Source organism: Puma concolor, chromosome B3, assembly GCF_028749965.1.
Source record: "Puma concolor isolate L17-30 chromosome B3, mPumCon1.1.hap2, whole genome shotgun sequence".
NCBI classification, from domain to species: Eukaryota; Metazoa; Chordata; class Mammalia; order Carnivora; family Felidae; genus Puma; species Puma concolor.
In genome coordinates this window covers 50,082,256-50,109,539 of record NC_141672.1, presented here as the reverse complement: position 1 = coordinate 50,109,539, position 27,284 = coordinate 50,082,256, and the positions used below count along the sequence as shown (strand labels likewise).

The window sequence follows — 27,284 nt, the reverse complement described above, 5'->3', positions numbered from 1 at the left end:
CCATTCCAGTGTTAAAGGCTGATTGGAAGAACATTATTTTCAAAGCGTATTTTGCCAGAAGAATATAAAGCCAGTATATTTTTAATACATTCTAGTTCACACTCTTCACATAGCAATATGGAATGAAAAAGAGTATGCTTGAAGAATTTTTTCCTAAAAAAAAAAAAAAAAACACTTTCTCCCAAAACGCCGGTGCTAGACCTCTAAGCTTTCAAAGCATGTCTAAATTTAGATGTCAAAACAGGAGCAATCTCTGTGGTGTATTGGGCCTGTTCTGGTGCTCTGGAAACTAACAAATCAGATTCTGTTACTGACCATAGGGAAAACACAATCTGGACAGTGGGGAGGGAGACAGATGTAGACACAATTATCTGTGATGCACTATCTTCCGTCAAGAAAAAAGGAAGCATAATGGGAATGAAAGAGTCATGTGGTCTGCAGTGTTGGCAAAAGCAGTGAAGGAGCATAAAGACCCACTGAGAAACTGCGAGATCTGATGGCAGGTGCGGTCGGATTAAGGGCATGGCTCAGGGGGTTGCTGGCAGGACCTGAGGGTGGAAAAGTATAAGGACAAGTGCCCTTCCAAGGGCCTTCAGTGCTACCACGCTGTACTTTTACACAGGGTAACAGCACGTCTTCACTAAGTTCTTTAGGGTTCTTGAGTAATGTAACTCTAGTGGCCATATGGAGGCTGGATGGATAGAAGAAAAGATGCACGTAAGTCAGCTGAAATTCTGAACCTGTTCACAGCCTGCAGAAATGGAGGAAGGGGATAAATCTGAGAGACGTTTCAGAGCACCAACAGGACTTAGAGACTAATGAGCGGGGATGACTGAGGGTTTTAGCTCCTGTGACACCTCATAGTAATGACACAGATTAATGAGAAAATTCAGAAAAAGAGGCGATTTGATGGTTAGGGTGGGAGAGTTAGCTCAGTTTTTGATGTGTGGAGTTTCAGGAACAAGAGTTAATATACTACGCGTACTTATTTCCTTTTACAGGCTGCATATGCAGCATCTCATTTAGTCCCCATATTAAATATGCTATGAGGCAGATATTACAATGGTGCCCATTTTGTACATTAGGAAACAGGTCTGGATAACGTGATCGAGGTTTTCCGGTAAGTAGTGGTATCCAGAATGGAAGTAGGCTGCACCGTATCAGAGTCCAGTGAAGAGAAGGATCGTTTCCTCTACTGAGACACGAGAAAAGAGGAGAGGATGTATAAGGCAAAAGACATATTTGGAAGCAAAGAAACAAAGCTGACGACCTGTGTGTGGCAGGAGACCATGCCATCTGCTCAGAATCGGGTGGGGGATGGGGAAGAGAGAAGTCATCAACCAGGTGCCAAAGAGCCCTAATGACTCAGTGCAACTACAAGGGGTGAGAAGAACAAGATCTGCTGATTGACACCGAGGGCACACCAGAAGCCTGGACACTCCTGCAATCTAGATCCCAGCAGGGGCTCTGTCACGTCTGGGTCACGACCCAGCAGGACAAATATACAGGAATCCTGGGACTGCACCCTGGGCAGACCTGCCCTCTTTCCAGAGCTGTGGTTTTCCATGTGGTGTTCCCAGCAGGGACACGGACCAGAGAACTAAGAGGATGACTACCTTTAAAGAGAGGGCAAGGCGGTCCCGGATGTAGTTCTCTTCTGTTTTTGCCTTTTCAATTTCCTGCTCAAGTTCCAAGCGCTGCTTGCCCACCTGTTGCAGGATCTGTTCTCTCTCCTTTCGGAGTTCATTCTTTAAGGCTGCTATTCGCTCCTTGTACTCTTCATCCAGTTTCCTGTGAGGAGGAAAGACCAATAAGCTGCCAGTAAGACCCTCAGAGGTCCTTATGCAGACCCACCAAAAATGGAAACACAGAGTCCTAGAGATGGAAATATCTACTGGGTCCTGCTTTCCTTAAAGCGTCCAGGTGTGGCTGAGCAGGCAGGCAGGCTGAGCCCCACCACCCTGGCCAGTGTGGTGGGAAAGAGGGCCCTGGCCCCGCCAGTCCCACCTGAGGTTGTACTCATTGCGCCGCTCGATGGCCGCATGGTGATCATCCACCTCGGAAGCCATTAGAGACTTGAGCTTCTCAGCTTTGTCCAGATCTGACCGCAGCTTCTCTTTCTCTCTGACCACTTGATCAACTCGCTCCCTTGAAAGAGAAATAGCCCAAGTTAAAGGGAAACCATCTCTAAGCAACAGGTGGACCCAAAAAAGTTCTCCTCTGGCTGGCTTCAGTACAAAAACAAAACCAAGGCAACCAAAACCCTTCCAAAATAAACACTTCCACAGCTTCCTTCAGAAGCCTACATGCAAACCTAAGCGTTACTTAATTTTCACAATAGTGAGATGATAGGAGATTAGCCCCATTTGCATACAGAATGTGTCACAGGCCTCTAAAGGACTTGCTGGGCAGGCAGGAAAGGGAATAGGGCGGGTGGACCTTCCAAGCAACTCACAGCAAATGCCGGATCTCAGCCTTAAAGCTGGCCAGAGCTGCCTGGTGAATGCCATTCTTGGTGACCAAAAGTTCATTTTCAAGAGCCAGTGTCAATTCTGTCAGGTTGACATTCCCATCAAGGCTGAAATCCAAGGCCTAGAAATCAGAACAAGTTCAAGATAATTACAAGTTCTGTCCTCTAAAGCGGAAGCTGTGAAGGGTATACAAACCCAGAGAAGTGAATGTACAGTCAAGAAGTTGGATGATCACATTTCTTTAGTGACTGCTTGGGAACAACCTTCAATTGAAGTTCTAAGGAAACCATACATGCTTACGTGCATGTTTAACAAAATATTCTCTAGCACTGTAAATAAATACAATAGTATAACTCTAATCTTTACCAGCCAGAGATCAGTTAAGAGCATTGCACTTGTCAATAGTTTTGGTGTTAAAAACATGGAAAGTAGTTAGCAACAGACTCCTGGTTAAAGGGGGTAAGAAAAGTTACTTCTTATTTCTGAGAGCTTGTGAACAGAAGAATCATTAAGGAGAAATCAAATCAAATCGAATCAAATCAAATCAGTTTCAAAAGCTCTGGAATTTTTCAACCCTTCCCCAGTCTGTCATTTCTCTCTCATTTTAGCTGCCACACCTTCAGGATCTCCTGGCTGTTCTCAATGCCCTCTTCCTGCCAGGAGTCGAGTATTTTCTCCACTGATGCATAGCCCATCCCATCATCCAGGCAGGAGAAGACCCGAAAGCCAATGGTACTTGTCATTGCTGATGGGGTTGTGGTACGTCGTCCACTCTCATCGAAGGACTGGGAGAAGAAAGAGACTTGAGCAAGGTCAGGCCTTTCAACCAGACATTGACCCCAACTGGTCCGTCCTGACCACACTGAGCAGAAGCCGTGTCTTTCTAACACTATTAAAAAAAAAAAAATAAAGTCACGCAGCCCCTTTGATCTTTCTTTCCCAAGGGAGTCAAGAATGCAAAACTTATCAAAAACAGTTGCTCTGGTAGGGAGATCCTTGACATAGATGAGATGTGTCTTTACTTAACACCAGGTTTCTTTGGACCCACAGCTAACATTAAAGGGCATAATTAGTGGCTTCCCACTCTGTAATTTATGGTCATTTTTCAAACCCAACTTTTCCTTCCCAATGGTTTAGTCTTTCTTCTTCTTTTGCTTCTCTCTTTCTCCTTATTCTTCTTCAAACAACAGATTAATTCATTAGAAACTATTCAAGTGGGTTTTAACTTCTGCTCACAAAGAAACCACTTCCTATTTCTCTCTCACCTGCATGGAGAGGTGCCTTTTCAACTGTCTATATGGAGTAGATGCTGATGGTGTGAGGGATTTTCCATTTTTGAATAAGCCATAGAAAAAATCTTCTACGCTCATTGTACCATCAGGATCAAGATTATGGAAGACTTCCTCAAGCATCTGGAAAAGAGTAACCATTTACTTTAAATATTTCCCTCAAAATAACACAAGGCCCAAAGTACATTCGTGGCCAATAGAAACTGGCACCACTGTTGACCCCAAGGCTCCAGAAATATAACATGTCCCTTTATTCTCATTTCACTGAATTTATTTTCCTTTTCAGTAATATGTCCTTCCTCCTCCACAAGCTAAGTATAAACATCCATTTTCATAATCCTAGGCAATTTAGCAATTAACTGTTTTCTTTTTTACTCACACTTGTAAAATGGGTAATCTTTTTTTAATTAAAAAAAAATTTTAAACATTTATTTATTTTTGAGAGACACAGAGAGATAGAGGGTAAACGGGGGAGGGTGCAGAGAGAGAGAGGGAGTCACAGAATCTGAAACAGGTTCCAGGCTCTGAGCTGTGAGCACAGAGCCTGATGCGGGGCTCAAACCCACGAACCGTGAGATCATGACCTGAGCTGAAGTGGGATGCTTAACGGACTGAGCCACCCAGGTGCCCCAAATGGGTAATATTTAATGTTGCTACACATTATTCTTATGGATTAAAAAATATAAAGATATAGCTTTCCAGTGTTGTAACAATAGAAATAAGTTTGGACAGTCATTAAACTATTATATTGCGGTGACTCAACACGATATTTTGTTTATATTGAATTTTTGCAATTGGTATGTTGGCACAGCAGAATTTGGTCTGGGACAGACTGCAATGATCTAAGAGTTTGGGTCTGAAACTCATGACTTGGGATTTAGAGCACTACTTGGAACAGGACTGCATGTATTGGGGTTTGTTTTAATGCTTTAGCATGGGGGAAATGAAGGTCGGATAGGAAAGATTTTGTGTGTGTCCAACGGAAGGGCCCCAAGAGATGTAAAGAGAAGGGAATTTTGCCTGGCTGTTTTGTGCCCTTTAACGGTAATCCAGTAGTCCTCATCATGTAATTGGGGAAGGAGAGACTGGACTGTAGTCCCTTCGGAGCCTTGCCTACAAGATGGTTTGTTCCCTAGCGCAGTAGAGGAATAGAAAGGACGGATAAAGCGGCATGAGTCACTGACACCACAGAATAGGGAGGAAAGGCAATGAGCTCTTTTTTCCTGGCAGTTGGATTCCTCTTTCCTTTGGGGGCTTAAGTTTCTCTATACAGACACCCCTCCATTGTACCGAACAGAAATCGCCTGAGGATCTTGTTAAAATGCAGACTCTGACACAGTTAAATCTGGGGGTGGGGTCTGAGATTCTGAATCTCTAACAAGTTCTCAGGTGATGCCCACAGAGTAAGCAACACATTTAATCTGAAGGCATTAGAGTCTGCAACTGGGTCCATTCTAACAAAGGCCTCTTTGTAACACATCTTCAAAGTTTCAATATCCATTTTGTAAGTCTGGACTATTGCTAGGATTCATCATCTCATAAATGTTGATTTTATTCTTCATGGAAGTGCCTGAGGCATTTCTTTTATCTCAAATGCTTCTTTCCAATTCACATCCAATAGGAAACATCTGTCTCTATTCTTTTTTTAATACCACTTCCTCTGGTGAGGACTCTGAAACAAGAAACCATTCTAAAGAGTGAAAATCTTTGGAAGAGGAACAGTTTCTAATAGAGAATTATACGGTAAAACCAATGGAAAGGTATTTGGGTGAGATTTTGAGGTCACTAAGATCCTTCAGCAGTTCTGTCTTGTTCTTACCAAACCAAAGAACACTTTCTTAGAGGACTAGGCTCTCGGGATCATCAAACCATAAGTCACAGTAAAATCCAGGTGTGCTGACTGAAGTGAACAATCGTATTTTGGCTCTAACCTTAGCTCCACACTGCTTGGCCTTGTGACCCTGGCCAAATTGATGCACAGCTTCCAGACTGCCTAAAAACCCATCACCTCATTCATTCAAAGTGGAGGAGCAGGTGAGTCCCACCAGTTATTGTACATGGGGGGAGTAGGCGAGTGGTGAACAGAAGGTTGTAGATTCAGAAAAAGGCAGGGTTGGGCTAAATAGAACACAAGTCAAATGGGCAAGTGGGGCACCTCCGCAGTCTGTGCAGGAGCCAGATCCAGAACCCTGAGGACATTCTTACTCCTCACAACACACCAGCCAGGCAGGTCTCTGGATGGTTGATTTCCCAAGGTATACATTGGGACATAATGCACTAGAATAGGGTAACAAACCCAAATACCCAGAGAGGCCAGGAAGGTGATATTAATGAATGAGGCAGGATGGTTTTGAGACACTACAAAGGAGTGCCGTTTAAAGCAGGGAACTGAACACACGAGTGCGTGTCCTGTCCAGAGGAGCTAGCCAGCCACTTCTCCCGGCTAGCAAAACGGGAGTCAAATCTTTGGGTTTTTAGAAAAATCTGATTTAAAAAAAGTGTAGCAAGAGTTCAATTTTTAAACATGGGGCATAGCAAAAGAACAAACAGCAAAAGCAACTCAAAACTATGGGCCATATTTGGCATGTGCCCTCCCTGCCGTACAGCGGTCCTTTCTTCTGGAAAGCATAGTACGTGAGACAGTGAGTCTAGTTCCCCTTCCTGGTAACGGCAACAAGCAGCAGCGACATCACTTTCTTTATCTAGAAAACGAGGAGAGGACTAAATCTAAAATTGCTTTCAGTCATAAAATCCTATGATCCCAAGTTGCTTGTGGATGAGATCATCTTGAACTTTCAGCTCCTCTGTGGTCGAGAGCTAACAGTACAAAGTACTATAGTATTTCATGACTTTTTTTTTTTTTTTTTGGTGGGGGGAAACATTAAGTAAAAGCTATACTCAATGAGCAATCTTTTACTCATCCTTGGATGAGAGGAAAATAACTAAATAAGCTACTTCTTCCCTTGCGTTTTAGAAATTCCACCACAGAAGAAAATGCAGTTCCCCACAAATGGCTACAGTTTATTCCAAGAATTGTTCTTAGATAAATAATCCAAGTTTGTGCAGTATTGTGCAGTATTTCTTGGCAAAACATCCCAAGGTTCTGCATACTGCACTGGGTTTATAATTTAGGAGGATGAATTTAATGTTACAACTCAACAACACTAGAAAATAAATGACCACTGAGCCATTAAAAGGGTAGTCAATGGGTATATAAAAGTCACATATACTACAGAGGAGGAGGAAAAAAATCTCTTCTGCAAATGAGGCTACTTGGTAGCTTTTGATGATAAATCTGTTTTTGGTTTAGGAGAATAATATCATTTATCCCCTGAACAAGCAGGGAGTATGGTTTCAAATAGCATTCTAATCAAAGATTCCCCAAACTACAACTGTAGCCCTAACCTCCAGTCCTTATTTTCAGCTGTTTGAAAGACATATCTTAGAATTATTTATGTTCTTATATTTCATGGCTTTTCAAGCACCCAGTCCTGCCAGTTCCCATCTTAACTTTTCAGAAAACGTAAAGCTCAGAATTTTACCAAGCAAGAGTCTTTTGGCGGGGGTGGGGTCCTTCAAGATTCTCCTGCATCTTCAAAACCACCAGCCCACCATTTTCCATTTCCTCATGACCAGAATACTGTGATAGCTCCTGGCTGGCTGGTCTCCTAGCCAAAGGCTGTCTGCACACCAATATACCCCATAAAAGCAGCTCAGACCATCCTCAGGATCTAAGTTTTTCTTGTATGTTACTCAATCTGCTGAAGAATGCAGGGTTGATACTGAGATCTTCTCTCCAAAAACCTAAACTCATCAGTCTGGCCTTTGAAATATTCTCCCAATTCAAATCTTCTGAACTCCCTGCATAATCCTTCCTCCAGGTCCTTCTCACATTGTGTTTTGTGAATGCCACTTCTACAGATATATCTGACATGATGGCCGCACCAAGCTGGTTAGTGTCTAGTAATAATGTGGGGTAACATGCTTAGCACAGTGAGGGTCACGTCCTATGGGTTCAATGAGTGTCAGCTATTGTCAGGTTTGGGTTTTTTTCCCACAACCCAACACAAGCTTCTTACGAAAGAATCTTCAAGGCTTATCTCCTAGGAAAAAAAGAGAATGGAATCTCTGTAACATGCTGCAGGAAGGCAAAATATGGCTGTTCCTAGTCTGTGACCAGTTCAGATTTCATCATGATTATAATTCCTGAATAAAAATATGATGCAAGGCTTACCTCTCCATCGATATTCTGCAGGCCATACTGCTCACAGATGGAGACCAGCTTCTTTCGGTTCAGGTGACCATCACGGGTGATCCCCAGATCTTCACAAACCTCCTGCAGTTTCTCTTCTATCCAGTCTTGGGGAGCAGAAGACCCACTCTGTGAGGCATTCAAGTCATCTGGGTTCCAAAATCTTAACTGGCCTGAAATAAAAACATATATTCTGCTGTTCCCAAAGGAATCGCAAAGAGAGAGAGCCTGTTCTCAAAGAAAACTGTGCTTTTTGAAAGTAAATATTACAAGAAAGAGACTAGAAATGCTGATTCCATCTTGATTTGAATCTAGCCCAAATGAAATGGAACCACTGGTTCTTAGGCTGCAACAAGAGCAAACAGGCACATTTTTCTATACCACATGAGAAATATCTCCTGTGCAAGCATACCAAGGTTCTAGTCTGTTTTATTCCAACTGAAAACATGCACAGGCTTAAGGCTTGGATGTAACTGGAAGAGAAGGCTAGTTGAGAACCATTCCAAAGAGATTTATCAGCCCTGCCTCAACTACAGCCACCAGACTTTATCTAATCACCACTTTCTTTCTGGTCTAAGCACTAGAACTGCTTTTACTAAGAAGGAAATGATTTCATAATAAATATCATAAAATAATAAAAGTCTCAGGATTAGCCTGTTTACACGTTTAAATATTCTGACCTACAAACAAACCAACTTGAAAGAATAAATGGTTGTAAACTACAAGTTGCTAGTTACCTATACATTAAGGATAAAGTTTATTTGAAAACCTAAGGATCAAACTCATTTAAAAATCAAAATTTACTTATCCTTTATCATAAATTCTAATTAAACTTTCCACTTACATACGAGAGTTTTATAAAGTCAGTACTTAATCATGAGATAATTACTAGGACAGTTTTGTGTGCCTGGAAGAACCTTAGAGGGTTGAGAAGAGCATTTAGTGCTACCGTTACTATTTATTGAACAAACTAAGTTCATTACTGCTGTGTCTTTCCAGGTTAGAGACATAGAGAACACACAGTAATTACACTTAAGTAGAGTACAGCCAGGGTAGGTAGGCTGTGAGGTGGGCTCAAATTCTGTCAGCTGAACCACAGTGCCATCTGCTGGCCCCAGCAGTTCAACACTAAATAGGTTAATTTGAAAGTTTGCCTAAGAGAGTAATTAACCCATAAGTGACATTCTACATCTTAGTTGCCATATCTTGTGTGAGGCTAAAATGCTGGGATTTTAAAACTATGAACTTTCCATTGGGAATGGATTTTTTTGTTGTTGCTGTTGTTCTTAACGTTACTTCTTAGCGGGCCTCCAGCATGCAAGGCTGTTTGTTGGGAAGAAGGCTAAGAGATGCAGGAAATGGGGACGTGGAAAGTGCCCTGGGAATGGCAGCCCTTCCTTTCCAGGCAGGCTCCAACACACACACAGTTCCTACCTTCCGCTTCATACTCTTCACTACGCTGTGTCTTCCAGTGCTAGAGAAGGCAAGAAGAAAAGATTAGTGTGCTTTAGTAAATATTCAGTTTTTCCAGGAAAAACTCTGGGATCATCACCTGAGTAAGTCACATGATTCAGAACCTTTCGGGTGGGCCATCCTTAGTCAACCAACAAATCGAGAAGAGACACCTAAGAAACACCACTTAGCCACCCGCACTATCTCACTAGGGATTTGCCTTTCACATTTGCAAATTCACTTATTCAACAGCTAAACCTGTCACAGCCGATAAAACCAAGCCAAAGCAAATATTCAGAATCCATCAACCAACAAAAATTCATACCATGCATTTATGAATCTGTTCTTCAATGTTTATTGGGTGCCAAGTGTTATGATACAACTTCAGGATACAACTATGAACAGAACAGACACATTTCTTGCCTCAAGAAGTTTAAATGCTAATGAAGACATGCAGACAAGAAAACAAAGTATAATATTGTAGTGTATTAAGTGTGATGGAGGGGCGCCTGGGTGGCTCAGTCGGTTCAGCATCCGACTTCAGCTCAGGTCACGATCTCATGTCTCCTGGGTTCAAGCCCTGCGTCAGGCTCTGTGCTGACAGCTTGGAGCCTGAAGCCTGCTTCGGATTCTGTGTCTCCTTCTCTCTCTCTGCCCTTCCCCCACTTGGCATTCTGTCTCTCTCTCAAAAAATAAATAAGCATTTAAAAATTAATAAAAAAATCAAAAAGCCTATAAAAAGTGTTATGATGTAGAAGTTCAAATACTATGAGGGTATCTAAACAGGATCCTTCAGACTTAGGAGATCTGGGTAGACTTCCTGAAAGAAGCAACATCTAAACTGAGACCTGAAGGGTGAGCAGGAGACAGCCACGTGAAAAGAAAGGAGCAGCTGCTATTTGCTGAAGCACAGAGGTAAGAATGAGCCTAGTATGTCTGTGACACAGTGAGGGAGGAGACCAAGATGCAACCCCAAACAGGTGGGCTAGAAAGCTCAAGTTAAAGAAAATACATGTTACCAGTAAATTGCATTAGAAGCAGGGAAATTTACCTGAACTGGACCATTTTGCCCCTATTGTACTATGTTACTACTGGTCTTTTTCAGGTCACATCATACATTTTATAGTGTGTGTACTGCATGAAAGCACCCAGCCAGGACACAATCAGAACCAAACTCTGGACATTTGTCCACCAGCCAAGCGCAGCACAGGTCTGCTTCTGGTCAGTGGCAACAAGTAGGTCGCGGTGGCCCTTGGCCAGCCCGCGAGGTGCCTAATTACTCCTGTTGGGAGGTTTTACAACCATGGCAGGAAACCCTGTTGAGAAAAGGTGCATCCCCCTTTCAAAACCTGGCTGCTGTCTCAGCAGAGATTCAACTTGATGAAAGAAACTGCTTTCGATAACAAATACCCAGCCCTTTCTCTGTGATGGTTGAACTGTACAAGATGATCTGATTTCCTGGAATCCTCAATAAACTCAACAGGAAAATAAGCCTGATTAACTCCAGTCTCCAAGAGCTGGCATCCCTATGGCAAAGAGTGTACCACCCTAAATTCTTAGATTGAACGTTGACTTTCAGTATCCCATTCAAGTTGATATGAGTGGAGGCCCTCTTTCAAGCAACCCAAGCATGTCTTTTTCCACCCCATACTCACTCATGCTGGTCCTCTCCGATTAATTAAAGGACCATTGTATACCAGAATTTCACAGTTCCATATTTTACTTGGAAAGACACTGAAGAGAGCATCAGAGAGTTTCCCCAGTTTTGTCACACTAAACTAAAACTCCAGACTGACAATGCTGAGGTTGATCGTTCGTGCCATGCAGAAGACCTCAAAAAGCCATAACTCACAATGTACAAGTTCACTACAACTCATTCAGATTACAACTGAAAGTCACTAATATACATGGTAGTTATGGAAACAGAATTAGGGGACAGTGTGATTTTTGCTTGTTCGTTTGTGATTACAATTTTAGCAGCCCACAGTTCCTCCTAAAGACGTATTTCAAACCTCGTGGATATATGAGGCATGGTGGGGGTAAGGAAGGAGGGGTGGGGTAAACAGCCCTCTGTAAATTTTCTTACATTATTATTTCTGGGCAGAGCTCTACTGTTTTCATATAAAATGATTTAAATCAATAAAGCTCCACTAATAAAAGCGTCCTGTCTGTCCCAGCATATTTATTTTCTTACCCACAGAGCAAAGACTTAAATTCTTATACTAATGCTACTTTCGCATCTCCAAATTGTGAAAATTCATTCATTATTCAGCATATAATTTGGAAGCACCCTAAAATGGAATCCCTTAAATCTGCTTAAAACAAATAAAATAGGTTTCTATGATCTAAGAACCACTGGTCAAAATAAAACTAAATCACAAGGAGGAAAGGATTTTTAACAGCACAAATGGACAGAACAAAAACAGGAAGAGTATCAATGGGCCCCACCAAGAAGCCCCGACTGGGACACACAGATGGAAAAATGCAAAAATTCACTAGAGAATTTGAATGGAAGATTTGAACTGGCAGGAAGAAAGAATCAGCAAATTCGAAGACTAGTCAGTTCACATTATCTAGTCTGAGGATCTAAAAGAGAAACACACTTTCAAAACCCCCTTGGTAACAATTCCTAAAGTCATGAGGTGTGTATAGTTACTTAAAAGTTTATTGCTTACATTTTCTCACTTCTCCATTCATTTTATTTATTTATTTATTTTTAATGTTTGTTTATTTCTGAGAGAGACAGACAGAAACAGCACAAGCAGGGGAGGGGCAGAGAGAGAGGAAGACAGAATGTGAAGCAGGCTCCAAGCTCTGAGCTGTCAGCACAGAGCCTGATGCGGGGCCATGAAATCACCAACTCTGAGATCATGACCTGAGCTGAAGTCAGACACTCAACCGACTGAGCCACCCAGGCGCCCCTCCATTCATTTAAAAATAGTGAGCAATCAGTTCAGAGAAGCAAGAGAATTTAACATACTGTTTCAAAAATTTCGTGAGTCTACGGGACTGGATGATTATATCGGATTCACTTATTTATTTTGAGAGAGCGAGTGAGCGAGCAAGGGACAGGGAGAGAGGGAAAGAGAAAATCCCAAGCAGGTTTCACATTCAGCACAGAGCCCAATGCAGGGCTCCATCTCAAGACCATGAGATCATGACCTGAGCAGAAATCAAGTCAGACACTTAACCGAGTGAGTCACTCAGGTGCCCCCATACCTGATTCAGTTCTCAGGACAGTACTTCCCCAACTGTTCTCCTTCCCTGGTTCTTTCCCCAAACTAATAAGAGTAAGGGGGTTACAGCACATACATAGAAGCCATACTGCCCCTTAACTACTGAATTTGGCCTGGACAAATTTATTAATTGCTTTTTGCCTCAGTTTCTCCATCTATAAAATGGGAATAAAGTAGTACATATTTCACAAAGTTGGGTAAAATGCTTAAAATTGTGCTTGGCAGGGGCGCCTGGGTGGCTTGGTCGGTTAAGCGTCCGACTTCGGCTCAGGTCATGATCTCACGGTCCGTGAGTTCAAGCCCCGCGTCAGGCTCTGTGCTGACAGCTCAGAGCCTGGAGCCTGTTTCAGATTCTGTGTCTCCCTCTCTCTCTGCCCCTCCCCTGTTCATGCTCTGTCTCTGTCTCAAAAATAAATAAATGTTAAAAAAAAAAAAATTTAAATTGTGCTTGACAAACAATAAGCACTGTAAAATCTTATTTTTATTGAACATGTGTTTATGTAGTACATATTAAATTTATTTTTGAAGATTTTATTTTCATTACCATGTTTAAACTTAAGGCATTAATTTAGGTGGCCTGGGGGGAATTATCAGTTATTCATATAAATTTGTAAGAAAATGCCAAGTCCAGTAGATAGATATGCAGAGAATACAAAGAGACAATTCACATAAAAGGCAACACAAATAAATATGGGGAAAGACTCATTTTAACAGCAAAGAAGTATAAATTAAAACCAGGGAATCCCTTTGTTCCCATTAAATTAGCAGTACTTAAGTCCTATTACCATCAAGGTTATGAATTAAAATAAGCCTGTTTATATGTTCCTGGTAGCAGTGGGAATGGATATTACTCTTTTGGTAAAGAAAACTGCTTCATGTTCCAAAAGCTATGAAAATGTTCGTATTCTTTGACCCAATAATTTCATATGATTTCCACTGACAATAAAATCAAAGGAAAAAAGTTTATGCACGGAGGTACATTTAGAACTTTTTACAAAAAGTCCTGAAAGTGTAATTCTTAGGGGTGTCTGGGTGGCTCAGTCAGTTAAACATCTGACTTTGGCTCAGGTTATGATCTCACGGTTCGTGGGTTCAAGCTCCACATCAGGCTCTGTGCTGACAGTTCAGAGCCTGGAGCCTGCTTCCGATTCTGTGTCTCCCTCTCTTTCTGTCCCTCCGCTGCTTGTGCTCTGCCTCTCTCTCTCACGAGAATAAATAAAACCATTAAAAAAAAATTTAAGTACAATTCTAAAACCATGTAAGAGATGGAAAAATACGTGAAATGTTAAATGAAAGACCATGACAAAAATGCCACCTACGCTATGACTACCACGGGCAAAAATATTTATACCATTAGACAAAGAATGGAAGGAAACAGAGATAAGAAAAATAGACGCATTTAGTTGAGGGACTATGGGAAACGGTTATATTTCCTTTGCTATTATAAATGTTTGTGCAATATAAACAGGTGCAACTTCACTATTTCTTTTTAACCCCCTGCCCTCTAATTCTCACTAAATGAATTTCCTGTGACCTGGGGGTGGGGAGAAAGGGAAAGTTCTTTCACAGAACCCACCTGCTCTGTGACCTGAGACAGAAGAGGCCTGGAGTGGTGGGAGTGGGGGGGTGGCGGGTGCTGTTCAGGAGGGTGAAAGCTGCTGATGCCAGTGCCTCCTGAGCTTCTTACAGTGTGGACAGATCAGGGACACCAGTCTGAGACCCGAATTGGAGACCGAGACCATGATCATCCTTCAGGCAGCTTAACCCAATGGCACCAGGCACAGCATGGCCTTCTAAAACCCCAGGCAGCACTGGCAGCTTAAATGATTTCACACAAACTCTGTGGGCAAGTGGTAAGGGACACTTGTGGGCAGGTAAGGGACAACTTGTTAAAAAAATCGCTAGGGTAGGTGTGCCTGGGTGGCTCAGTCAGTTGGGCTCCAACATCGGCTCAGGTCATAATCTCACAGCTTGTGAGTTCGAGCCCTGTATCAGGCTCTGTGCTGACAGCTCAGAGCCTGGAGCCTGCTTCGGATTCTGTGTCTCCCTCTCTCTCTGCTCCTCCCCTGCTCATTCTCTGTGTCTCTCTCTCTCTTAAAAACAAATAAACATTAAAAACAAAGAATTTTTTTAACTCTCTAGGGGTCACAATTTCCCAAGCATTTCTCCCATGGCCCTGTATAAGAAACAGAGATCCAGCTAGGAACAGCCCTGCCTAGAACCAAATGTATACTAAATGGCTACATTTCCATTCCAAGACCACTTCAGTTGGAGATGGAGTTAGCCACCCAGAAACATGTGCTGTGCTTCTCCCCAGTCTCCCCCAAGGGTCTGTTCCTTTAACAAGGGGGAGGTAAGCACACGGAAGCCAAATGTTTGTTGTTAAATTGCAATTTCGTGGGGCACCTGGGTGGCTCAGTCAGTTAGGCTGCCGACTTCAGCTCAGGTCATGATCTTGCGGTCCGTGAGTTCGAGCCCCGTGTTGGGCTCTGTGCTGACAGCTCAGAACCTGGAGCCTGTTTCATATTCTGTGTCTCCCTCTCTCTCTGCCCCTCCCTGTTCATGCTCTGTCTCTGTCCCAAAAATAAATAAACGTTAAAAAAAAATCATTAAAAAAAATTGCAATTTCGAGGGGTGGGGTGGGGGAGATTCAGTTCATTCATAGCTCATGTTCATTCTCACTGCCTGGAGCCAGTAGTTCCAATTAAAAAGCAGGGGGAGCAGGAGGGCATGGCAGGTTAGAAGGTTGGAGGGATTAGGTCATTTGCCTACTGGAACACCATCAATAAAGGGAGGCATCATTCTGGAACAAGGTCTTTTAATTGCTGCCAGTTTACCCAGCACAGTGAAAGCCCGGCAGGTGGTCTTTAGACACAGATCAGCCATGAGCACTGGAAGGGAAATAATCTTAAAATCTTTGGAAAAGTGGGCGAAGAAGGGAGGGACAATTGCTGGCATGTGTTCTCAATACTAATTCATGAAAAAGGACTTTGAATTTCTTCCCCTGAAATCTTAGGTCATCTATCACTGGCGCAATGGATGTTAATAAGCGTTTTACGGTCATTCTGTTTGATTCAGGAGGCAAAACGGTAGAGGGCATGAGCACAAGGGTTGAACAGAGAGACTGGGTTCAGTCTGGCTCTGTCGCTCAGTGTGACCCCTCGGTACCTTACTTCATGCCCAAAGTGGAGATGAGCTGCCCAGTGCAGACGTGAAAGCGTATGCCTGGCACTTAGGAAGTGGTAGCTGTCATTATGATTTCAGCCAGAACAAATATGTGGTTAAGGATTTGGGCTCCAGGGGCGCCTGGGTTGAGTGTCTGACTTCGGCTCAGGTCATGAGCTGGTTCTCTGGGTTCGAGCCCCGCATTGGGCTCTGTGCTGACAGCTCAGAGCCTGGAGCCTGCTTCAGATTCTGTGTCTCCCTCTCTCTGCCCCTCCCCTGCCCGCTCTCTCTCTTCCTCAAAAATAAACATTAAAAAAAAAAAAAGATTTGGGCTCCAGAGCTGGACCCCCAGGGTTCAGTTTCACCTCCACCACCTACCTGCTGTCCAACCTTGGGCACATTACTTAATAGCCAGTGTGCCTCAGTTATCTCTTGGGTAAGTGAATAACAGTACCTGCCTACAAAGGTGTGCTAATATTTAGAATGCATTTCAGGGGCGCCTGGGTGGCGCAGTCGGTTAAGCGTCCGACTTCAGCCAGGTCACGATATCGCGGTCCGTGAGTTCGAGCCCCGCGTCGGGCTCTGGGCTGACAGCTCAGAGCCTGGAGCCTGTTTCGGATTCTGTGTCTCCCTCTCTCTCTGCCCCTCCCCCGTTCATGCTCTGTCTCTCTCTGTCCCCAAAATAAATAAATGTTGAAAAAAAAAATTAAAAAAAAAAAAAAGAATGCATTTCAAACGGTGCCTGCTATAACTCGGGAGCTAAGTATCTGTGAAGTAAATAGATATTACCATTACTATTCCTACTATTTGGGTGTCCAAAACTAGGACAAGGGCAGAGAAAAGAAACAACAGATAGACCAATGTCAGCTTGAAGAACAAACCCAGAAGAGGCTCTGTAGAAACTACAGCTTTGAACACGTAATTGTGACGAAGCAATCAACTTTTGATTCAGCTTAGGAGCAGGGCCTCCCTAGTCACCCTCCCCCTGGTCGAGAGTGTCCCCTGGTTGGTCACAGCTGGCAGGGGCTGCCTGTGCTTCCATATGACCATGCCAAGTGTGCTGGCCAACGACCCCATTGAGAGCAGCCGGAGGGGAGAGGGTCAGAGGTTGCCTGGCCCCAAAATGGCTGCTACAGAAGGCAGCCCCCCAGCCCCCTCAGGCGGACAAAGGAAGCCCGCTCTGTAGGCTGTGCATCTCAACGTCACTCTGGCCATTGTGGTCAACTCTCTGGTTGTCCGGTAGCCGGACGAGGGTGCCCCACATGTGTGGGCTACACCAGTGATGCCGCTTTCAGGACTGCTTTCTCTGGAGGGCCACCTGCTTTGCTGGACCGCAGAGCAGATGGCCCGAGCCTCTTGGATCCCGGGCTCCCAGCCCCAAGGCCGGGCCGGCATCTGCAGCCTGCGGGCCTGGCGAGGCCCCTGCCCACAATAGCCCCGTCCCAGCCCCCACCAGCCATCTGCTCCAGTGCAGACCTTGTGCCCTGCAGAATGTATGGCTAATTAAAACGATTATGGGGGCACATACGGGGCTATTCTTTCCCAGCAGAGGTTGCTGAACCAATCTCAGCAGCCTTAAGCAGATGTTTTTTTCTTTTTTCTTTTCCTTTTTTTTTTTTGAAAGGGGAAAGCCTTGCAAGCCCATAAAGAAGAGGAAGGAAATTTGCTGGAATAACAAAGCTCCCCAAACAAATAGAGCTATAGTGTCCATTTTACAAGAGCGGCACAATTAGCTAAGCACAGGAAGTCTCTGGAAAAACACAAACAGAACTCAATTTAGAAGAGTGTTTATGACCAAAACGTGAGGACTTTGAAAAACACACCATCTATGGCATATCTAACTAACAATTCTAAATATGTATAAAGCCCTTGCTTGCTCTGGGCCAGGTACTAGAAGCCAAGCAAGCCCAGGAGGACCCCTGTTTCTGTAGGGACGCACTTCCTTGGACTTGGGTTAGTTTCTGTCATCCTGCCTTTGCAGGCAAAATGGGCAATGGAGACTGCCTGCCAGCCCAACTCTCAGTCTCTCTGCTCTGAACCCATGGACCTTCCTTTATCTTTAAAAGCAACTAAAGGCTGGGGTGCCTGGGTGGCTCAGTCGGTTGAGTGTCTGACTTCAGCTCAGGTCATGATAGCACAGCTTGTGAGTTTGAGCCCCACATCAGGCTTCGTGCAGACAGCTCAGAGCCCAGAGCCTGCTTCAGATTCTGTGTCTCCCTCTCTGTCTGTCCCTCCCCTGCTCATGCTGTCCCTCTCTCTCTCAAAAATAAACATTAAAAATTTTTTTAAAGCAATTAAAACCTACAGGTCAATACCGGGGACAACACGAGTTAATGTAGGATTTTTCACTACACATGTTTATATGGGTCCTGCCACGCTGCAAATTTAAGAGTTTGAGCCTTAAGCCTCTTCTCCTACTGAGATGGGGAGTGTTCTTGGCTCATTGGATTTGAAAGTCCCTAAAGGGATTTATTTTTATTTTTTTTAATCCCTCATTTTTTTTAATGTTTATTTATTTTTTAAACAGAGAGAGAGAGTGTGAGTAGGGGAGGGGCAGAGAGAGAGGGAGACACAGAATCTGAAACACGCTCCAGGCTCTAAGCTGTCAGCACAGAACCCGATGTGGGGCTCGAACCCACGAACCGTGAGATCATGACCTGAGCCGGTCAGACGCTTCACCGACTGAGCCACCCAGGTGCCCCTAAAGGGATTTTTTTAATACATCTGCTCATGGTATCTCCTTCATCAGAGTTGCTCTTGGTGGATAATGAACAGTGTTTTCCATTCGGAAGATACACTTAATGGTACAGATGGAAAATGTTATTATCGTTAAAATTAACTTTGTTCATTTTTAATTTGTTGTCTGTTTTTCTTTCTAGTTAGTAAATAAATACTAGAAATTGTTGACCTGGAAAGAGATGGGGGCGGGGGCTGGATGCCAAGGCAATTCCCTCTGGGATCAAGTCAGGAAGACTTACCAGAACAGCAAAGCCTGCAAGCCTGAGAGCTACAGTCTGTGTTAAAGAGAGAGATCTTACCAGCTTTGAAGGGACTTCTTTCCATCACTTTCAAGTGCTCTACAATTGCATCTTGAATGAGTGTTTCACCTCTGGGAATAGCGAAAGGATCTAACAGACTTAAGAAAACTCAAGGGAAACACTGGAAATTCCATTAATACAAAAAACTATCCTGATGATGTCCTATCGTTTGATGGAAATAAATGGCTTCAGTAATGAAAGTGCTTACTTTGTCAAAGATTAGAACAAAACATCTAACAGGAGGAATGGGAACACAGGTACATTTCGACGACAAAAGCTCTTAGCAGAACCTCTCAGTTATTAAGAAGTTTCCTCCAGAATTCAATATTTACGCCACACAATATAAATGAATCATTCATGAAGGTTGACTGTGAAGATATGCATAGATGAAAATGAACATAAGGGGACTAGAAGTCAGTTTCCCACTTCTTGAAGAAGTCTGATTTTATGTGGGGTAGTAAAAATCAGTTTGGGGGGTTGTTCTTAGTTCTTAAATTACTGCTACCACTCCTGTCCCAGCACCCTCCCCCCCCACCCCCTGCAGTCCAAACACAAAGACGCGATTTGCTGAGCAAGCCCCATTGTTGAGCAAATGAAGCAAGTGGCTTCAACTTTTCTCTCAGGTCCTCACTCAAACCTCACGGTTTTGGCTTACACTACTATTGTCTGTAGTTGAAGAAATAATGGTTTAAAGCCTCCTACTCTTGATAATAATCTTCCTAGACCCGATTTATTCCCTGTGGAGGAAAACAGTTAACAAGGTGTCCCCTGTTTTCAACGAGGGCAGAAAGCAAAGTAGTCCTGCCCTAATTACATTCATGGAACAACCTTTCCTACAGTAATACAGAATAGAACTGGGCATTAGTTTTGCTCCCCCCCCACCCCTGCCTTCCACCTATCCTTAGAAGAAACCACAAAATTCAAGGTCAGTTCAGTAGCCATTGTGGGTATGCATGTAAGAGAAGGGAAAAAAATGTACTCTCTGGAAACTAAAATCTCACTTCTGTTTCTTAACCAAAAATAACCACCCAAACGTTCTCATTAATCACACCTTACGGTGGAATCAAGAATGTGCCCTTTCTTAGTCTGGATTAATTCAGAATAGAACGTCCAATTGAATTGCCTTGAGTGAAAATGATCCCATAAAAAAAGAAAAAAAATCACCACTTTCCTTTCAATACCACCTGAGATGAGAGGTCAGACTCCCAAGGGAATCCACTTGCCAGATAAACACACTAAATTGGAAGGTGAAGGCACATTTCAGCCTCGTGGTGGAACCTACCTGGCACCTGTGAAATTAGCACATTCTGCGTCAGGGTTTCCACATGAAATTCTGAAATACACGTTGTAGCAATGAGAACGTGGGGGAGATTACAGTGGTCTTTCCCTACGCGATGGCTTTATGGCCTTATGAACTAGACACGGGAGGGGAAGCAAGCTTCATAGCTAGGTTAGATATTTTCTGTTTCAGCAGGAAAGAATCCAATTGCCAGAATTAAAGCTCGGGGAAAGATCAAGAGGATTAATATGTACACAATTTTTATTAGGGCTTTAACATATATGGACTGAAACAAAAGTTGAACACAATCAAAAGCACCTCACAGCAAGGCTTATTCTCCTACATTCTATTCAGAGGATGAGGCCCAGTTGGTAGATCATTCGTTACTCCGCTGCCACCAAGCAGGCTCTCACCCAAGGCACCATGTCACAATGGGGTGCCACGAATGGTTATGAGAGGGGTTCAAGGTTCTTGTAACTAATGAAGACTGAAGCTTCACATGGGACTTACATTAAAAATAAATGTAGTAGCTTGAAAGCAAACTTTGTTAACAGTGTCACTCTTACCTGTCTGTATTTCTAGGTTTTGTTGGGTGGGACAGAAGGTTGGAGTTACAGGTAGAGAGTTACCTGAGAATTACCTATCATTTTGGTTTTACATATGGGAGAAGGCCTCCCAAAATAAGAATGCAGAAAAAACGTGAGTCACGAACCCAGGAGTAGAGGACCAAACTGTCAATCCTTGGCAACTCCCTTATTACAGAATAATCCTAGAGGGAAGTGGGGGGAAGGAGACATTTTTTTTTAATATTTATTTGAGAGAGCGCACAAGCAAGAAAGGGGAAGAGAGAGAAGGAGAGAGAGATTTCAAGCAGGCCATGCGCTGTCAGCACAGAGCCCGATGTGGGGCTTGAACCCACAAACCGTGAAATCATGGCCGGAGCCGAAATCAAGAGCCAGACACTCAACTGACTGAGCCACCCAGGTGCCCTGAGGAGGAATTATTGTTTCATCCTTTCAGATGGCTGTTTGCTCACCCCTACAAGATGAGTTCCTAGAAGGAAGCAAGACTTTTGCAGGTATCTGTGACCCCATTCCATTCCACTGCCCACCCCTCTCCAAGAGCTCAGGTAAATAAAACTGATTGATCCTGGAGCAAAGATTAGTCTCCTTGTTGGGTAGCAACAGCCAGGCTTCTTCTCCATGTAACTTTTGACAACGGGTTAAGGTCCTTTTGTCTTCATCAAAAAATTCTAAACTCACTTTAGGAAAAATCTGGCATGTCTGAGAAACCGCACTCAAAGGCCAGCTAGGAATCTCACCTTGCCCTGAGCCAGGATCCAGGAGTCAAAGGAAACTCACAATCAAAACCAAGAAGGCCCATCTGCGGCTCAGGAGCTGACTACTCCTGACGAATTATTCCCATCAGGAGACACCCATCCCTGCTCCGTCCTTCAATACTGCCCAATGGCACTGAGATGAAGTATGAACCACTGGTAACAAATATACCCAAGAAATAAATTCTTAACACCCAAGGGCAGGAGACAAAAGGGCCTCAGGCAGCCAAAAGAGAAAAAAAGAAGCCAACAGTAAAGAACTTCTGACAGGTTCTGAAATGCTTATAAGTTAATGAATAAACCCCACAGGTCATTAAGAATTTTCTCCTCCCCATCATTCCCATTTGGGAGCCACTCTAGAATAAGGAAGATTACCAGGCATTGTGAAGAGACCGGGGGATTTCTGGTGCGAGCACGTGCTGTCCAGAGTGTGAAGTTGTGTTGGCCAACGGAGTGGCCGTAAATTGCTAAGGCTTCTATGGAACCTGGCCAGGAAACAGGAATACTATCTTGACACAACAGTATATGCCATGAAGGCTGATATCCCGTGGAAACTATGCCACCAGACTGAGTATCTGTGAAGGCAGTGTGCAGTCTACTGCTACACAAAGCTTGGACAGGCCCTCCTTGCTGCCCACAGCAACTTCAAAAATGTCACATGTGAGACTATTGACTTTTTAAAGTGATGAACTGATTTGAAAACTGACAACTCCATTCAGCTCAGAAACACTAAAGTTTTCGGCAAAAAAGCATCTGGATGAGCATTCAGTTTGAGTCCACTTTCAACAATTAAAAAAAGACAGGGTAAAAGGGGGTTATCCAGTGCCCTTATAGGCTTTCGGGGGCCAGATCTAACAGATTCGCAAGGTCGGGTTGGTAGGGGGTCTTCAAGGTGGACAGACATGGAGAGAAAGGACCCTTCTAGGCCTCTATTTGCTGTTCTAGTGAAAGGCAGTTGAGCACTAAAGCTTCTATATACAGTATCAAAAGGTCCCACCTAAGAGGTTCTGAAAGAAGAAAGAAAGCTGAATATCGGGGGTGAAATGTGTTCTCCCAACATGCCCTCTCACTAAGACACAGCAGCAAGAATTCGCCTGAACTCAGGCCTCAACGCTTATCCTTATTTATACAGGAGCCTAAAGTCTCACTTTTAAACACTAAATCTCACTGGAAGTCCATAGATAAGATAAAACAAGGATATAAGAGCTCTGCTTAAGAACTTTCTAGGTATCCCAAGATCGTAATTAGAAACTGTGTTATCAAAAAAATAAGTAATCATTTAATTTCTGAGCACCAAATCATAATGCCTTGGGTACTGAAAGCAGTTGGAGAAAGGAGAATTAGACTTAAAAGTGTTTTCCAAATAACAAAAGGACCAAATACCCCCAGAAGTGTTGAGACATATTTTAATTTTTATTTATTTATTTATTTTTTTTTGTCCATAGGGAAGTGTCTTAGATACATTCCATACTACTCAGGGTTATGAAACAGATTTTATGTAACAAAATGCTATCCTTCCTGACAGCAAGATAAATATTATGAGCACTGCAATAACCATGCAAATTACTTACATCTCTGAAACTGCATATGCAAAATTTTTGTGCACGTGAGTATATGTGTTTTATTGGGGAAAGGGCCCTATCTAAATTCTCACAGGGACATGAGAAAGGGTCAGAAACTGACCGAACTCAAGAAGAGAGGTAGCCTCTGCCCCTGGCTGGCCCCAGGCGCCTCTTCCTTGCTTCTCACTGCCTTTTCTGTCTTCAGCTGTCACCTCTCACCCATGCCACCCTTACACCATTTGGCAAGTTTCTCTCTCTTCTCTAGCTTTTCTTCCTCTTTTCTTCTCTCACATGTCTGCCACTGCTCCTTCACCTCTGGTGTGAGGACAGGTATTCCTTTAAAACTATGGTGCAAACTTGTCGGGATCAGTAGACCACCAGTCCTGTGTCTTCTAAATGTACTCTGACTGGTTTCATTTTTGCTCAGTACCTAGGATCTGTTACCTTTGGGTTTGTGGGCATTCTGGAAGGCTGAAAATGCTAGATGTCTGACTGCTGGGGTCATTACTGGAGCAAGCTTCCTGTGGATTTTAATGAGCTGAACACGGGTGTTAGCAACGAATGCCCACGCGCACGCACACACACGTGCACGCACACCTCCAGGAAACCACCATCTACGGGCTATTTAAGAAGGTTGAGACACTTTGTCTCTTTCCCAGCTTATGTTAATATCTGAAATATTTGCATCCCCAGTCTGAGCTGGGATTTGCAAGAAATATTTAGAGCTTGCTCAGCATGGCGTTTTCAATCATGTTCTATAAATGGCATGCTGGTAAATGAGCCGTAAGGAAAGAATAAAGAAAATGTTACTGCTTCTCCTTCATTGGTAGAGTACGGCGATGAGTACAAGGGGAAGAAGGGAGATGAGGGAAGTGGGCACATCTGACTGCTGGAAGGCCAGGCAGGCCTGGGTGCCAGGAAGGAGAACCATGACAGCTGCTGAGACCACAAGAACCGAGTTTGAAAGCTGCTTTATCCCGCCATGATAGAGAAGGCGCGGCTTCCAAAACGTCTAAGCGCACTGCTTTTGTTTCCTACCTGCCATAGATGCTGTTTTATAGCTTGCTGGGGGGTGGCGGGGGGGGGCAGCTTTTTACATAACTAAAAATGACAGTGCCACGAAGAGAGACATATTCCTAAGAAATGCTCAAAGTGGCAGACCCCAGAAAATAGGAAAATAACTGAATTTTTTTTTAAATTTTTTTTTTCAACGTTTATTTATTTTTGGGACAGAGAGAGACAGAGCATGAACGGGGGAGGGGCAGAGAGAGAGGGAGACACAGAATTGGAAACAGGCTCCAGGCTCTGAGCCATCAGCCCAGAGCCCGACGCCGGGCTCGAACTCACGGACCGCGAGATCGTGACCTGGCTGAAGTCGGACGCTTAACCGACTGCGCCACCCAGGCGCCCCCTGAATTTTTAAATATATAAACACAAAGCTTGCACAGAAATGTCAGCTCTCCAGAAGTTGAAACAGAGGTGAAAACATTCAAACAAAAGAAAAATTAGCCATCTATATCCAAAAGGCCAAGTAATAAGATTAGCAAGTAGCTGGTAACTGAGAAGAGCCATAAATCCCTCAGTTCTCCTGTTTCCACACCACCGTGGCAGGGGTATCCGTCCGTCACTGCATCTCTGGTCCGGATGGATGTGCCCGTCCAATTCCTTACCTCGTGGCGGTCACTGGCTGGGGTGTGTGAAGGCCGTGCTTCTTCATCTAGTGGCTCAATCTCTGCAAACTCTTCCACGGATTCTTGAAACTCAGGCAAGGACCTTCGTCCGTAACGCTTCCCACCTTTAACATATTTGGGCTGAGCTTCTAGTGAACAGTCTAGGCAGGGAGACAAGAGTTGAGGCCACATTACATGACAGTCTCAGCCCTTAGCTGACACTCACAGCTGTCAGACACAGCCTCTTATACTAGCCCCCAAAATAAACCACCGTTTGCCAGTTGCGCGGGGATGTGGGCGTATATGAGGCGCCAGGTCAGACGCAGAGCACAGCTTCTAATTCTGAATGACTGACAGCAGCCGGAGCGCATCTCTGCATACAACGGGAGAGATGCAATGCCAGCAGAAGCGTCTGACTTTAGAAGTACAGAATTAAGATCAGGATAAAGCAAGGAGTCATATTTGTTCTTCTGTTTATTAAGCTGGTGTCTTGCAGGGAGGGGAAAAGGGAGAGGGGGAGATCGTACTGACAAAGAGACGCGCTAGAGGAAGTCTTGGAAAATAATGATAAAGCGAACACCATATCAGCACTGTTAGTATTCACGCACCCCTCCTGTACCTCAGTGACTCCTTTGTTAACCATCCCACCTTCTGATCCATCAGACAAGCGGGATGACAGAACAAAGAAACTGACACAGTAGATCCTAATAAATGAATGACAGCTCATCGCTTACATGAAACCTGGCATCAAGATCGCATTATAAAATTAAAAGCTGTAGAATAAAATAGTAAAGGCAAAACTGTATACTGAAAAATGGTACATTTTGTTTTTATTCTCTTCATGAGTTTGGTGTTGTACAAAACAAAATGGAATGCGCCTCACAGGAGGGTTATTTCTTGACCTTAAAGAAGGACCTCAGCATTTTGATGTAACATGTCTCAGGTTCAATGTTTCACCATGTTCACGACCACCAATGCCACCACCGCCATCACTACCACTGCCACCGCCATTGCCGCCACCGCCATCCCCACCACCGCCACCACCGCCACCGCCATCGCTGCCATTGCCGCCACCCCACACTAACCTTTCTCTACAACGGATGGCTTTAAAGCAATAGAATAAATACTTCACTCAATGCACGTGTCATCTTAGATACAGAGATTTTTTAGCACCTTGCACAGAATTAGGAGCATAAAATATTCTATTAAAATACAAAAGATCAGCAAGGCGTTGATTTCAGTTCTTATCCGCAAAGGCACGGTGTCTGAGAACATAACGTGTATTCTATTTGAACACGACAGTCTTAACAAGATGTGTCTCAACTCACACATGGAGATTTTCGGATGAGGTTATGTACACACATCATCAAAACCAGGGTGGTCAATTAGATAAGAACTGAAAGAACAAAACCCCTCCTTTACCACCACTGAAACCACATGAGGGGTTAAGCCATTACTTTGTAGCCTCCCTGGGAAGGTCGGCGATCCTGTGTGACTAACTCTGCCCTTCCCCGCACCCCCATGCCCTTCCTCTGATATACGCTCAGATTTCACGGATGTGGTCCGAAGCATTCTGAAAATGCTCAGCACAGCTCAGAGTGAAGTATTTATGCTTGCTCTATAATTTCTAGTGATATTTATATCCAGCTTTTAAAAAGTCCCAGCCAAGTCATTGTATTCGGTGGAGCGATTCTCTTACAGGAAGAGTTTAAGCATACACAATTTAGATTGAAAATCACATGCACATTTGAAGGTACCTTTCATCAGGAGAGAGTGTGTCAGCCTGTGAGTATTCAGGAGCGGCCCAGACACCCGAGCTACTTGTTGGCAGCTGACACCCACAGATGCTAGTCAGATAAAGAGGCAATGTAGAACCATCCTTAATTTATTACACATTCTTAAGTTTTACTGGCAGACAACAAGGTACACCGTTAGTGACGATGGGGGTGGGGGTGGGGTTGGAAAAGATTAAAAGAAAAACTGACAACGTCAGAAAACGGAACATGACGTGTTCCCAGTGTGAGAACAGTCGTGGTCTGGGGATGGAAATGGCAAAGGAGCTCTCACTGCGCGCTGCACTTTTACGGAGGAAAAGAGTAAAGGGACAAAGCAGCCATCTTAAAAAACCTACTGTAATTGACTCCAAAACCTGCCTGTGGATGAGATGGTCTCCCAGTTATGTACCACTAAATATCCCATGCCCTGCAGGGATATGAATAAGGAAGAGAACTAATGGATTATGGGCCATTAGATACCCTGGGAGATTTGGGTTTATTTTACTTATTTTTGCATTGCCAAGAGTTTTTAAAGTTTTCTATTTATATTTTATTATTATAATTGTGAACAAGCTTTTAGTATCTTTAGCAGAATGTAAATATATCACAAAGTCAATTTCTAGCGAAATCTAGTCAAGTATACACTCTTCTTCGGAATAAAGAGGTTAGCACAAAGGAAAAAATGGAGTGTTAATGTTACCTCACACTGCATTTCCCAAACCTTCTATGTGACCAATAAAGAATTAGACTAACTGAACC

General features: G+C 43.6%; 2 protein-coding genes across 3 annotated transcripts in view; one reads left to right on the top strand and one right to left on the bottom strand.

The window, feature by feature from the left end:
- Window positions 1-3,179, top strand: part of LOC147579966 (uncharacterized) — a 78,519-nt gene extending 75,340 nt beyond the window's left edge. For both annotated transcript variants that reach the window (XM_086709786.1, XM_086709785.1), the window contains one exon: window positions 3,080-3,179. The gene's annotated coding sequence lies outside the window, so the exon portion shown is untranslated. The remainder of the gene's footprint in view (window positions 1-3,079) is intronic.
- Window positions 1-27,284, bottom strand: part of NIN (ninein) — a 101,154-nt gene that overhangs the window by 43,359 nt on the left and 30,511 nt on the right. The window contains exons 5-13 of the mRNA XM_086708526.1: window positions 26,508-26,597; window positions 24,751-24,911; window positions 9,447-9,486; window positions 7,995-8,185; window positions 3,737-3,883; window positions 3,089-3,256; window positions 2,456-2,592; window positions 2,008-2,148; window positions 1,617-1,791 (exon numbers count right to left, since the gene is read on the bottom strand). Of these exons, the coding sequence (XP_086564652.1) occupies window positions 1,617-1,791; window positions 2,008-2,148; window positions 2,456-2,592; window positions 3,089-3,256; window positions 3,737-3,883; window positions 7,995-8,185; window positions 9,447-9,486; window positions 24,751-24,911; window positions 26,508-26,597 (1,250 nt within the window). The remainder of the gene's footprint in view (window positions 1-1,616; window positions 1,792-2,007; window positions 2,149-2,455; window positions 2,593-3,088; window positions 3,257-3,736; window positions 3,884-7,994; window positions 8,186-9,446; window positions 9,487-24,750; window positions 24,912-26,507; window positions 26,598-27,284) is intronic.